General features: G+C 39.8%; 1 protein-coding gene across 2 annotated transcripts; it reads right to left on the bottom strand.

Annotated features, from left to right (window-relative positions):
- Nucleotides 1-898: 898 nt before the first annotated feature.
- LOC105936163 (claudin-14) lies at nt 899-10,527 on the bottom strand. Of its 2 annotated transcripts, XM_036139521.1 has the most exons (5): nt 10,460-10,527; nt 8,503-8,737; nt 5,037-5,330; nt 4,609-4,864; nt 899-2,081 (listed from the first exon to the last, which is right to left on the bottom strand). In XM_036139521.1, the coding sequence occupies exons 4-5, from the start codon at nt 4,840-4,842 to the stop codon at nt 1,566-1,568; spliced, it is 750 nt and encodes a 249-aa protein (XP_035995414.1). In that variant the 5' UTR covers nt 4,843-4,864; nt 5,037-5,330; nt 8,503-8,737; nt 10,460-10,527; the 3' UTR covers nt 899-1,565. The 2 variants fall into 2 exon arrangements, with proteins under 2 accessions (XP_035995414.1, XP_012732300.2); XM_012876846.3 differs by lacking the exon at nt 10,460-10,527 and having other exon boundaries at nt 8,503-8,836.
- Between the last annotated feature and the right edge of the window lie 1,654 nt (nt 10,528-12,181).

Raw genomic sequence — 12,181 nt, 5'->3', positions numbered from 1 at the left:
TAACTTATATTATGCTAAATACATTATTTACAATAGGTATTTTAAGGTTTTAAAACAAAGAAAACATAAAACCTTTTGTGGGATATTGATATTTGTGGAAAATAAGACATTTCTTTCAACTCAATCACAAGGAAAATAGATCTAAAAAATATTATTGGTTCTTTTAGTGTCATTCTGTGAGGATTCAAAGAAAAAAAAAAAAAGAAAAAAAAAACAGAACAACTCCCAGAACCTGCATTTGAAAACATTAATTGCTTCTTTATCACTGTGAGCTAAAGTTATTAAGAGCCATTCTTGGAAGGTCCAAGGAGCCACTTTTAGCTGCGGTGCTGCAGGTTGCAGACCCCGGTGTAGTGTGAAGAAATAAGACTATAGTAACTATACTGATTCAGACTGCTCTCTCTATAGATCTTTATTGCCACCCAGTGGTTTCTGCAAACTTCACAGACACCTTGGCAGAATTAAAAGGTTTTCAGAAAATAAACTGGTAGCAAAATTTGATAAAACATGTGCAACATAACATGCTCATTATAAATTTACAAAAACCCTTAACCTTTTCTTTGTATCCCATAAATTAGCTTGATAACGGATTAATTAGGAGTGTATGTACCTGACTTGGACTGTATGATTGGGTTGATTTGACATTTTTTTAGTAAAGTGTCTTTTATTGTGAATTATTATTGTTTATTATATTTTATTGTGAATTGGTGCATAAATAAACTAGAATCAATTAAATGCTTTAAAAAGAAATTCAAATTCTACATTTAATTGGACTTAAAGCACAAAAGTCTATTGTGCCAGAAGATCCAATTCCCATTTCTCCCCGATGTCTTTTTTATTTTAGCTCCTTAAAGTCTCAGTGAGTGTGATTTTGTCCTCGTAGAAATTCTTGAAGCAATCCTTCCAAAAACTGATTTTATTTTCTATCTCATGATTGCTGAAAGCAAAGCAATCCAATACGAAGAAATGTACCAAAATAACAAATGTACTAAATAAATAACATTTCCTTCTAATAAAACTAAAGGTTTCACAATAACGGCACAAACAAATGCAACTAATCTTGAGCAGGACTAAAACAAAAATGTGAAATGAAACAGCATTTTGCATGTGAGCTAAAAAGCTTCATTTAGCCCTCATCTGACCAGAGCACGGGCTTTCTGTCTCCTCCCTGCAAGGAGAACAAGTTAATCTTCAGTTACTAAAGTTTAATTTTCGAGGGAAATGATTTAGATAATATGTGCTGTTAAACAGACCGTAGCTGCTGTTTCTGTGAAATGTTAATTTTTTACAATGCTTATTCAGTGCTGCAAGATATATGAAAAAAATCAAAAGAAACATGGAGCCTCATTTGCAGTTTGTCTGTTTTGTGTGACATGCTGCCCCCTCCTGGACAATCGGATGCATCACAACAGCACCAGACAATTCAGCTCCTTTGCTTTCAAGTTCAGAGGAAAGTCTTGAAGTTGAAAAAAAACGAGGGTTTCTTCCGATGCGGACATTAGATTTTGCTAAAACATGGTGTTATATATATATTAATGTTTTTAATGTGCTATTACCTCCATGTTTCAGACATAGTTATTAAGCCTATAGCCACTGCTGGAAAGGGAGCAAAGTGAGGGCGCACGATTGTCCTTCAGGGCCTCAGGTGGCTTGTAGAGCGGAGCAGGGGGGTAGGGGTTGTTGAAGGGAGGTGGAGGGGATGAAGACTGAATCGTCTGCACATGGAGGGGACCCTGCAGCCTTTCTCTGCTGCTGCTGCTGCTGCTCCAGCACAGCACCAGGCCGCTGGTCAGACTGAGGAAGGACGACGCGTAGCCCAGATACACAGCCAAGCCGATCTCATACTTCATCCCGCTGGGAAGGAAGGGGTCGTAAAAAGCCATCACCACGTCGTTGGTGGTCCAGGATACGGTGACCAGGCAGAGAACGCCAGCACAGAGAAAACCAACCCCTCCGCTCAGAACCAGGGGGGACTTGACCACCGAGCGCTGAGCAAAGTGGGTGCACTTCATCCCCATGACAGCGACCAGAGACGCCAGGAGCGAGGAGACGCAGGACAGCACCATGAGAGCCCGGGCAGCCTACGAGACAGGAGATGAAACACTGTTACATTTCCTGTAAAGATGAAATAGTTTAAAGTTCATTTTCGAATAAAACAGACGCACTTAAAGTTGGAATATTTCCTAAATAGTGGCACCAGAATGTAATAACGGGAGGTAATTTATTCAACGCAACGTGATTGGTGACAGGTAAATAACAGTTTCTGCTCTTTCTTAGCGCCGACACGAAGGGAATGAATCAGTTTACGGAGCAAAGACAACAAATCGGTTGCTTGCTCAGGAGCCAGCTGTAATGACTAAACTAAGCAGCAGCACCTGAAACCAGATGAGTCTTCATTCAGCTTAGCTGAACAAAAGCAAACACGCATTCAGGGACTGATTCATCCAAACAAGAGGCGCCCGGCAGCCTCATTATGAGGGCTTTTGGTCTTATTTAGTTTATTCATGTTTTAATTTGCTTGTAAGTCTGCAAGTAATGTAGCTGAATGTGATGGTGGGGAAAATTTTTAAACACATCCATTTTTGTTTTTGAAGTTGCTGTGCTTTTTGAATTGTGATGCAAACTGAAGGGATCTATATAAATTCAATATAAATGAGTACTGTATATACAGCAACTTCCACATTTGGTGGCACTACTGGTAAAAAATAAAGCGTGAAAACACATGAATCTGTCATTGCAGTAGTGTGGTCTCAAACAAAAAAAGCCAATCTTTGATTTTAAACACATTTATCCTGTGGGGATAATGTCCAACATTAAGAAATCCAACTGATTTGGGCCTATAAAATAAACGTAACCCAAGTATTTCTTTGATTTGGATGCATTACTTTTTTAAAGTTGATCGGTGTCTAGTCATCCGTAATAAGTAATATATGACTTCCTGTTTCCCTGGGGTATATTATAATATGACACAGAGGCTTATCTTGATGGGGAAGACAAGGTAACATTTATGTAAAAAATTATGTCTGTTGAGCTTCCTTAGTCAGGAATTAAATATCCAAGAAATAACTATTCTCCTAAACTTGTCTGTATCCAGAGAACCCTAGTTAATCTTCACACCACACACGGAAAAAGGTTAAGAAAGCTGGAAATCACCTACTGTTAGATAACACTTTTCAGAGCGAGATTAATTTACAGCTATGAAAGCTAAAATAATTTTAACTGTAAGTGTAAGGGTTCATCAAATACAAAATACTGTATTAAAACAGATGCAATAGTTTTAATACAGTAACATTGCCATGCTGTACTTACGCCACTTTTTGTGGTGGTGTGATTATTATTTATATTACATCTATTACACAATTCTAAGACCCATGATTAGAAAAAAGTAGTATATTTGAAGTTAGTTTTAAGTATAAGCTTAAGTCTTAGTATTAATGTACTTTATCTTATGTTTATACTTTTCAGTATAAGTCAAGTATACTTCACTATGCCGTTGTTAAGTATATGAAATATAGTTTATAAAAAGTGAACTTTAAGTACACTACCTCATTTAAAGTATGAAATACTTAAAGTAAGGTACTTTTTGCTAAGGGCAATGTTGAATCCTGCGCTGCTTGTATATAAGGTTCTTTCCTTGTGGTGCCATCTGCTTTGTAAAGCGCACCGGTCCCTCCTGCAGCAAAGCACCCAGACAACTTGACGCTGACACTCCTGTACCGCACAGCTTGGATGATCTTCTCCGGCTCGTAAGCTTCCCCCTTTCCCCTCCGAATATAACAATGGTAATTGTGGGTAAACACTCAATTTTAATTTCACCAGACTACAATACATATCTGAGAAATTAAGTTCTGCGCCATTGTCCATGAGCCAGCTTTTTACGTTCCCTTTGAGCTAATAGCTTTTTATTCTCTGATGGGCGCGTGTCCATATACGACTCGTCTCAGTGTGGGTGAGGAGATTCTCCTACTAGCTTCAGGCAGCATCGTCACAAGGTCCATATTGCTTTTGTTCTGGATTTCATTCCTACATTTTGCACCAAAACACCTTCAACTCTGGGACGCAGAACCCGTCTCCTTCCTAAACAGGATTTTGGCGGAAGATTTCCATCCTGTTTATGCTTCCCTATCCTCATTTGAACAAAGGAACGTGGCACTTTTAGGCATCCAGAATTGGACCTAAGGATGAACCAGGCCTGATGTCACACAATGAGGAAAAGTGTCTGTGGTGTTGCCTTAAAATACATCTGTGGACTTAAAAAGTAACTCAAATGTGTTTTTTTAATGTTATCTTAAAAAAACTGGAAATTACCCCCTGGGATTGCCCACATTGGTTAAAGGCATTGTGTTCTCCACAACGCGTATTTAAACTTCTAAATATAAAGAAAGTAATAAAAAATACACAAGAAATTCTCATTATTCTTGCCTGTGGCAAAAAAAACCAAAAAACTAATTCAGGTAATCATAACCAGCCAAAAAAATGGAAAAGCTTGACCTGGTTTAATGTCTGAGGAGGACATAAATTGCCTTTCAGTTGCACACAGATTAGTCTATAAACAATATCCGTTGCTTCTCTCAGTAACATCAGGTTGTGCGGATAAACCGTCAGTACCTGCAGGTCGCGGGGCAGGGCCAGCAGAGATCTGTACAGCTCACACTGGTAAATGCCCGTGCTGTGCCAGACGCACTCCATCCACAGGCCTTTCATGTAGGCCGTGGCTGTGATGATGTTGGAACCCATGTAGGCTGTGCTGCGCCAGTGGGGGAGCAGGGTCGCCACCACGGTTCCTGTGAAGCCCAGCAGTCCCAAGAAGAAGCCGAGGAGCTGAACGGCCATGCTGGCCATGGTCGACTGGCCTGGACGGGTGCTGAAACCGCAAAGTACAAACTTAGACACTGAAGTCACCCAGGAGCATGTTTATATGATGATTATTATCGCCTTTGTCGCACATATTTGTTTAAAAATTTAAAAGAAAATGCTTAAAAACGTGCAAAAATCACCCTGCAAAAAAAGGACACACTCAACACAAGATGACTTACTGTTCCCAGGGCTGAAATATGGTCAGGATTACTCCTCTTATCGTCCCCAGAGCAGCGGCATATTCCACCGAGCTTACATCCAGTCACGGAGCCTGAGCCATTCCTCAAGTGTCTCTCCTGAGCGTGGGCAGGAATAGCTGTGGAAACCTTCAGCGCTCCGGCGCGGGTCTCTGGTGAGTGGCAGGTGGCTGCATGTGTGACTAATGAGAGCAGTGTTCAGCTTCACCTGGTAAACGCTCTCTCCTCTGGAGGGGCCCAGCCACACCGGTCTATTTGTTAAGCTCTTCGCCACACCTCAGGAGAAAGACGAAATTAAACATTTACAGAGAGCTCCTGAGCTGAGAGCGCAGCTTTAAGTCAGTAAAAAAAGATTTCACATGCTCTGCAGGAATGTTTGGATGTGAGGGGCTGAGGGACCCGCAGACAGCTGCTGGGTCCAGAACCGCTATAATAACAGCAGACAGCAATGGCTTTAATTTTGGGTCAAGTTGCATTATTTCCATGGCCTGTGCAGTCTGACTTCATCTGCTCTGACAGTTATACATTTACAGAGAAGTAAAAAAAATAAAATAATACAGCTTGTAGCTGAAGGCAACGAGTAACGATTACTTCCCTCAAAGTATCAAAAAGCACCTAATGATTTACGTTTGTTCCCTTTCGTGTTTTCAACAAGCCATCAGAAAAAAGTCGGACGTTTCTTTGAGTAATATTGATGGAAAACTGCTTTTTGTGAGCCAATAATAAAAAAAACAAAAAAAAACCCCAGAACTAACTCATTGTATGGACTTCCTCAGAGAACAATGGCTCTTTCTAAAGCCCGGTTATTTTTTTTTCTGTGTTAGACCTGGCACTGCTTGGATCTTCTAAGATCTCAGGGACACAAGCCCTATTGTCCTTACTTAATGATTGACTGCACTGAAGGCATGAAAGGAAATGATTGGCAACAAAAGCAAAGCTGTGACTAGCATCTTGTGTCACGTTCGAGTCCAGCCCAGTTAAGTCCCATAACAGGGCCTTGCTATTGTTTACGTACCAATTCTTCACATTTTGCTGCACTTCAGCCACAAACTTAAATGCATATTACTGGGACAGACCAACACAATGTAACGCAAAAATGTAAAATGAAATGAAAAACATAGATTTTTATGAACTCGATCTGAAAGGGGTTTGAATTCAGCCCTCTTTTATTTTGACACCCTGAAATATAGTCCAATGCAGTCACCTGCTTTCAGACGTCGCCTAATTAATAGAGTCCATCTGTGTTTTTTTTAGTTTTTTTAGAGAACATTAGTGAGCAAACAGCATGATAAAGACCAAGCAACACGCCACACGGTTCAGAAACAGTGCTGTGAATTAGTCTGAAGCACAGTCAGGTTATAAAACAATATCCCAAGCTTTGAAGAGCTGCAGCGCTCAGGTGGAAGCATCTGTTTGACAGAACTGTTGGTCGTACAGTCGACAAAAAAAAAAAAAAAACGTCCATCATGGCGGCGTGGTAAGAAGAAAACTGTGCAGGGAAACAAGACGACACGTTGAAGAAGGAGCTATAGTGGAACAACAGAACCTTCTGGCCATCATGCCAAAAGCAATTTGTGATAGAAACACCCTGAACACACGATCCTCATGGTGAAACATGGCGGTGGCAGCATCATGATGTGGTAATGCCCTCTTTAGCCGGGATGGGGAAGCTGCTCAGAGCTGACGGGAAGATGAAGGAAGCTAAACACAGACTGTGTTGACACCGGGGCGGCGATTCACCGTCCAGCGGGAAAGCATCACTTAAGATCCAGAGGCAGAAACGAGATCCTTTGAACCAGAGCAAATCCATGGTACAGGAGGGAGCATTAAAATCAGAGACCTAAACCTGACTCAAACGCTGTCCTAGCTACTTTGTAAAGATAAAAAAAAAGTCAGTCTTTAGGTGTGCAGTTGTGACTCAGTGGGGCAAAACGTAGATGCACACCACACTCCTCAGATTGTTATTTGTGAAAAAGATTCAAAGCATATGTGTCCGCTAACCTGACTCTCACCAGCTGTATGTCGCTCCGCCTAGCTTTACTCACATACATCTGGGACCTCTCCATAGGAATGGCCTTTTTTGAAGGCTGGGTCTTATCAAAAATCCTTGCATATGATTGGATAAGCCACTTGTCTGTCATCTTTATCGACGTGCTATTTTAACCACTCACACCGAAGCTAACCCATGACGCTGTGAGAGCGACGCAGGGAAAAAAGTTTTTTAATGTGTTTGCGGCTCTAGTGGCACGCGTTTAATTGACAGTGAGCTGACAGGAGGGGGGGGGGGGGGGGGGGGGGGGGGGGGGGGGGGGAGACAGGCGGCAAAGCGCCGCGGGTCAGAGTCAATCCCGGGTCGACCGCGTTAAGGACCAAAGGCCTCCTAATATGGTTCGCGCTAACCGCTAACCGACAAGATGTCCGCTGCGGGCGCGCCCTGGAAAACAAAACTTGCCAAATCCGGTCGGGAGAAGGGCGAAAACATCGTTTCCACCAACAAAAGCCTTCAGAGCCGTTCTCTGATGTTCTTTTAATGAAACAATATTAGGTAGGTTGGACAACACGGAAGAAATAGCAGCATCAATGTTAACGCTTGCTTCCGCGATGCGAGCCGCCATTGTTGTCTGAATCAAAACAGTCTCACGTCACGGTCGCTTCTCCACTATGTCACATCTATGAAATGCCAGCCCTGCGTCCTGATTGGCCAGACTATAAAATTGGTTGGAGAAATCACTCTCTATGGGCGATGTCCCAGATGTATGTGAGTGAAGCTAGGCGGAGCGATATCAATCTGACGAGAGTCAGATTATGTGTCCGCTCCCTTGATTTCAAAACTGCTCAAACTTGTTCATAACATTAACAGTACAGAAACTTTCATTTCTGTAGTGCTGAACCTAGCCTTGATACCATTAAGAGGACTAAAAGGTCACATTCACAGGGGTGCAGATGATTGAGTCCCCTTACCATAGAAACATATAATTGGGGAAGTTTTAAAAGGACTGAGAATTACCACTGGCACCACGCTGACCCAGCTGTCTTAGCTTGCTTGTCTTAGCCGTTAAACAGGACTGGCAGCAATGTGACAGGCCAGTTTTAGCCATCGCCAGCTTGATCGCTGACATTATTTCCATCAGCGTCGGCTACATCGCGCAGATGAACGGGGGTCGATGTCAAAACGCGGAGCTGCAGGCGGACAAGTGTTGCTGTGCAGAGCCAGACAGACGAGGTGTTGTCCTCCCTTCTGGTTGGATTTCCAGCCTCAGTAACTCAGCTGTGCATCCAGCCGATAAACTGATTCAAACGTCCAACAAGAACCCCATTTAACAAACCAACAAAGCGCGTTTCGCTCACAGAATAAGGGTTTGTTGCGAGGCTTTTTAAAAACCGTAAAAAAAAGTCAGCGCAGCAGAAGAGTGTGGTGCAGCGGTGTTATCTTACTGAATATACATACGGGTAGAGCAAGCCAGATAGGATCTATCAACATGCCGGTTTCACCCGAGTCCTTGGAGGTCCAACTTCTTTCTCCCATCCTTCTTTTCTACGTCCCTGTCCCGAGTGTAGACTACCGTGACATCCTGTTGCTGCACAAGAGCATTTTCCCCAGCCCTTTCCCTCGGGTCCTTCACGGAGCATTTGGCTGTCTGTGTGATCCCTGCGGTGGAGGGATCATCCTCTCCAAGGTCTGCCTGTGGGAGACGCCATTTGAATGTGGAACACTTAATAGTCTTAGTTAAACAGAATAATCCTGTGATTAGGAGCTGAGCATAGTGGGTTTGCTTCTCACAGCGCCTGGCGGTGGCACAGCAACACTACTGTGATGGTGTGGGGCAGGAAAGGCCGTCCTTATGAGGGTTTAAACGACTGCAGGGCTAAGATGCACTTTATTCTGGGCTAAACACACCGGATCAACAATGCATTTATGAAGACGAGCGCACTAATGGGGTTAAATTAGCATTTGCAACAGAGTCCTCAAGACGTTCAAAGACGTGTTTTGGTAATTCATACATTTAAAAGAAAAGATCCCTTTATTTTGAAAATGTAAACAGGTTGCTGTTCTTAGAAGTTGAAACCGAGACTTTCAATAACACAATTATAGCTTCTAAACTCATGATTATGAATTTTGATTTCCTGATTATAGCGAGGATGGTTGAAGCCAATACTTTAATACTGAAAATTTTGACTTGGAATATCAAAAATATAACTTTGAAATTCATAGGTATGATTATGAAAGTTCAAATTATGCTTTTGAAACATATGTGATGTTGAACATTTGATTCTCATAAAATGCTGTCTCAGATAGGTATTTGATGTTATTTAAATCTCACATTTAGAACTTTGAAAGTTAAAATTGTGCTAAAACCATGAATCATACAACTTATCATGACTTTGAAGTTATGAAATAATATGTTTTTTTCTTTCTGGGGACAGAAACAGGCTTTCATATGAGATTTATTTACCTAAATCATTACTTAATTTCGGATATTTCAGAGTAAGTAAGTTTATGACAGCACTTGTGTGTAAATGTATTTTTGTCCTAGTTGCGACAAAGATGAACTATTATTCATCTTCAATCCGGCCCTTTCTTGGTTTTGTAGTTCATGCAAACACCATGCAAGACGGTAGTAAGGCCCGAGACTACATTTCAAAATAAAATCAATATGTTTGACGTGTATCAACCTTTTTAATAATTTATTTATTTTTACACGTGACTTGAGTTAGTTGATAGAATTTTTTTACTGCTTTATGTAATATTTTTTATTATTCAGGTCTGCCGGTGAATAGGGAAATATATAGTTTGGCCACTCTCATTAGCTTCAATAACTACTGAAACAAATTTTTGCTCAGGTGATCACTTTCACTTACAGATCTCCAGATGTTACTCATTGAAGTCCATCTACTGGATGTGTAATTTCAAAATAAAAGCCCACCAAAATCTCACATTTAAGTCACTTTGACCCAAGTTGGTGTCGATGTAGCTACTAAACTGTATGTTTTCAATGAATAAGTTTGATTCAGCATGACAGTAGAAGACCCCCAGATGCTGCTCAACAAATTTCTTCCACATCTGATGTGTAATTTCAAAATAAAAGCCCCTCAAAATATCTACGTTAAGTCAATTTGTTCCTGTGAATGTGGCAACAAAGGTTTTCAGTAAATAATTTTGATTGGCTGTTACTCAACAAATATCATTAACATCTGATGTGGAATTTCAAATTTAAAGCTCATTAACATAAGATTTTACAATTATCTTTATCAGAATTGCTGTGGTTTACACTTTCACACTATGTACATACTAATTACACACAAAATTGAAATTAAACAAGGTCCAGGAAAAAAATGAAATAGAAACAGGTAACCATAAAATGTTAAAATTATTAAGAACATTTACATTGTTTGCTGACACAGACCTTTGGTTTCAACAACACAATGGAAAGTTCCCGTTGGCTTCCCTCAGAGCTTTCAGGACATCTTCATCTAAACCTGGGAACTGCTCACAAAACCATCTGTGTCACACTGTATCTGCGAAACAGCTTACATATTATACACATTAGGGGACAAGCAGTTGGCTTTTAGTGTGTTCATTTTATCATGCACTCTGGACTGTAAACACTGATGAAAACTTTTTATGATTTGATTGAATTTGAATTTGTAAAGTGCCTTGAGATGACTGATTTAACTGGCACTTTATAAATAAAACTGAAATGTGGAGCATTACCTGATCACTGATTTGGCTAAAAACCATTCTTTGGCGATTTAGCAGGACATGAAGCTTTTTTTTTCTTTGTCTGTACATAACTATAAATGTCATTAAAAAGCTGGCTTTTATCAATTCCATGCATTTCATATTCTACATGACATAAATGTCTCAATGTGTCTACATGTGCGTGCAAATGTCCAAGGTTTACCACTTTGCAATATAGTCTAGTTGCATATTATATATATTTGCTATATGTGGCAATATTTTGCTATAAAAATCCCTGCCTGATCCTACCTGATGCCATTAGTATTTGTTCACCCAAAGCAACTCTTTCCTTTTCTGTGTTTCTTTAAAGTAGAAAAGGTGATGGCTGGAATGTTTGGAAAAGCTTTCATCTCTTCCCTTGCGTTCTAAAAAAGGTAGAATGTTAGTTAATCATAACATATCCCTAAATCAAAGAAGAAATACAAGCAGAAGAATCTGTAATTTCCAAATGTTTGACATGTGAAGTTCAATAAAGTTAGATTTTTATGCCATCACAACGATGATACAGCAGCTATTCCTATCCTTCTGATATGGATGGGCCACGACACCTCCTTAACATTTCACGTCCACTGATTTGAGTTTGTCATGTACTGTTCTCCTTTGTTTTAGGTAAGTTCTAAGATTGAAATGTTTCAAATATGCTCTTCACTGAAATAGCATCCCAGTGATTTTATGTCAATGAAAAAATAAATAAAAAATGTGAGTATGCAAAATATGAAGAAATTATTGTTGTTGGTGTGTACAGAAAGCTCTGGAGCATTTTATTAGATTAGAACAGTGGTGGTTCTAGACCAAATTTACCAGAGGTACGGTCAGTGTTTTTTCATAGGGGCACAGAACAAAAGAATGAAACAATAAAACAAGGCAATATTTAATTCTTTAATAATAAGAAGTGAGCTATTTGTGGCTCTAAGATGAGCTAGCAGATGAAAACTGTGATCCCAGCTCAAGACGGCTGAAGCTATACGTGAAACACCTTAACTTTTAAATCCTTGTTAGAGTAAAACTGTATAGGTAAAAAAAAAAAAAATGGTCAAAGTTACCAATCCGTTACCAAAACTTTTAAAATGTCAAATGCCATATACTTTTATGTTATGTTCCAAGTACTGAGAAAGTCATGTGCTGAAATATTTTGCATTTTATTTATAAAAAAAAAATAATATATATATATATATATATATATATATATATATATATATATATATATATATATATATATATATATATATATTTAATATGAATAACATGTAAAATATTTCAGCGCCTAATTTCCTAGTAGTTGATAGTGTTAGTACATCCACTGACTGTATAATTACCTATGAAACGTTTTCACACAGCCAGAAAACTGCTTGTTGTTACAACCAAATCCTATGGGGTTCTCTGAGAG

This window comes from Fundulus heteroclitus, chromosome 7 (genome assembly GCF_011125445.2).
Source record: "Fundulus heteroclitus isolate FHET01 chromosome 7, MU-UCD_Fhet_4.1, whole genome shotgun sequence".
Classification (NCBI taxonomy): Eukaryota; Metazoa; Chordata; class Actinopteri; order Cyprinodontiformes; family Fundulidae; genus Fundulus; species Fundulus heteroclitus.
This window is presented reverse-complemented; position numbering and strand designations above follow the sequence as displayed.

What these genes read in the sequence shown, in the direction of transcription:
- LOC105936163 (XM_036139521.1), bottom strand. Translation starts at nt 4,842, where the DNA reads ATGGCCAGCATGGCCGTTCAGCTCCTCGGCTTCTTCTTGGGACTGCTG. An exon ending in CCCTGCCCCGCGACCTGCAG is followed by an intron (nt 2,082 to 4,608) that starts GTACTGACGGTT and finishes CCTGTCTCGTAG; the next exon opens with GCTGCCCGGGCTCTCATGGT.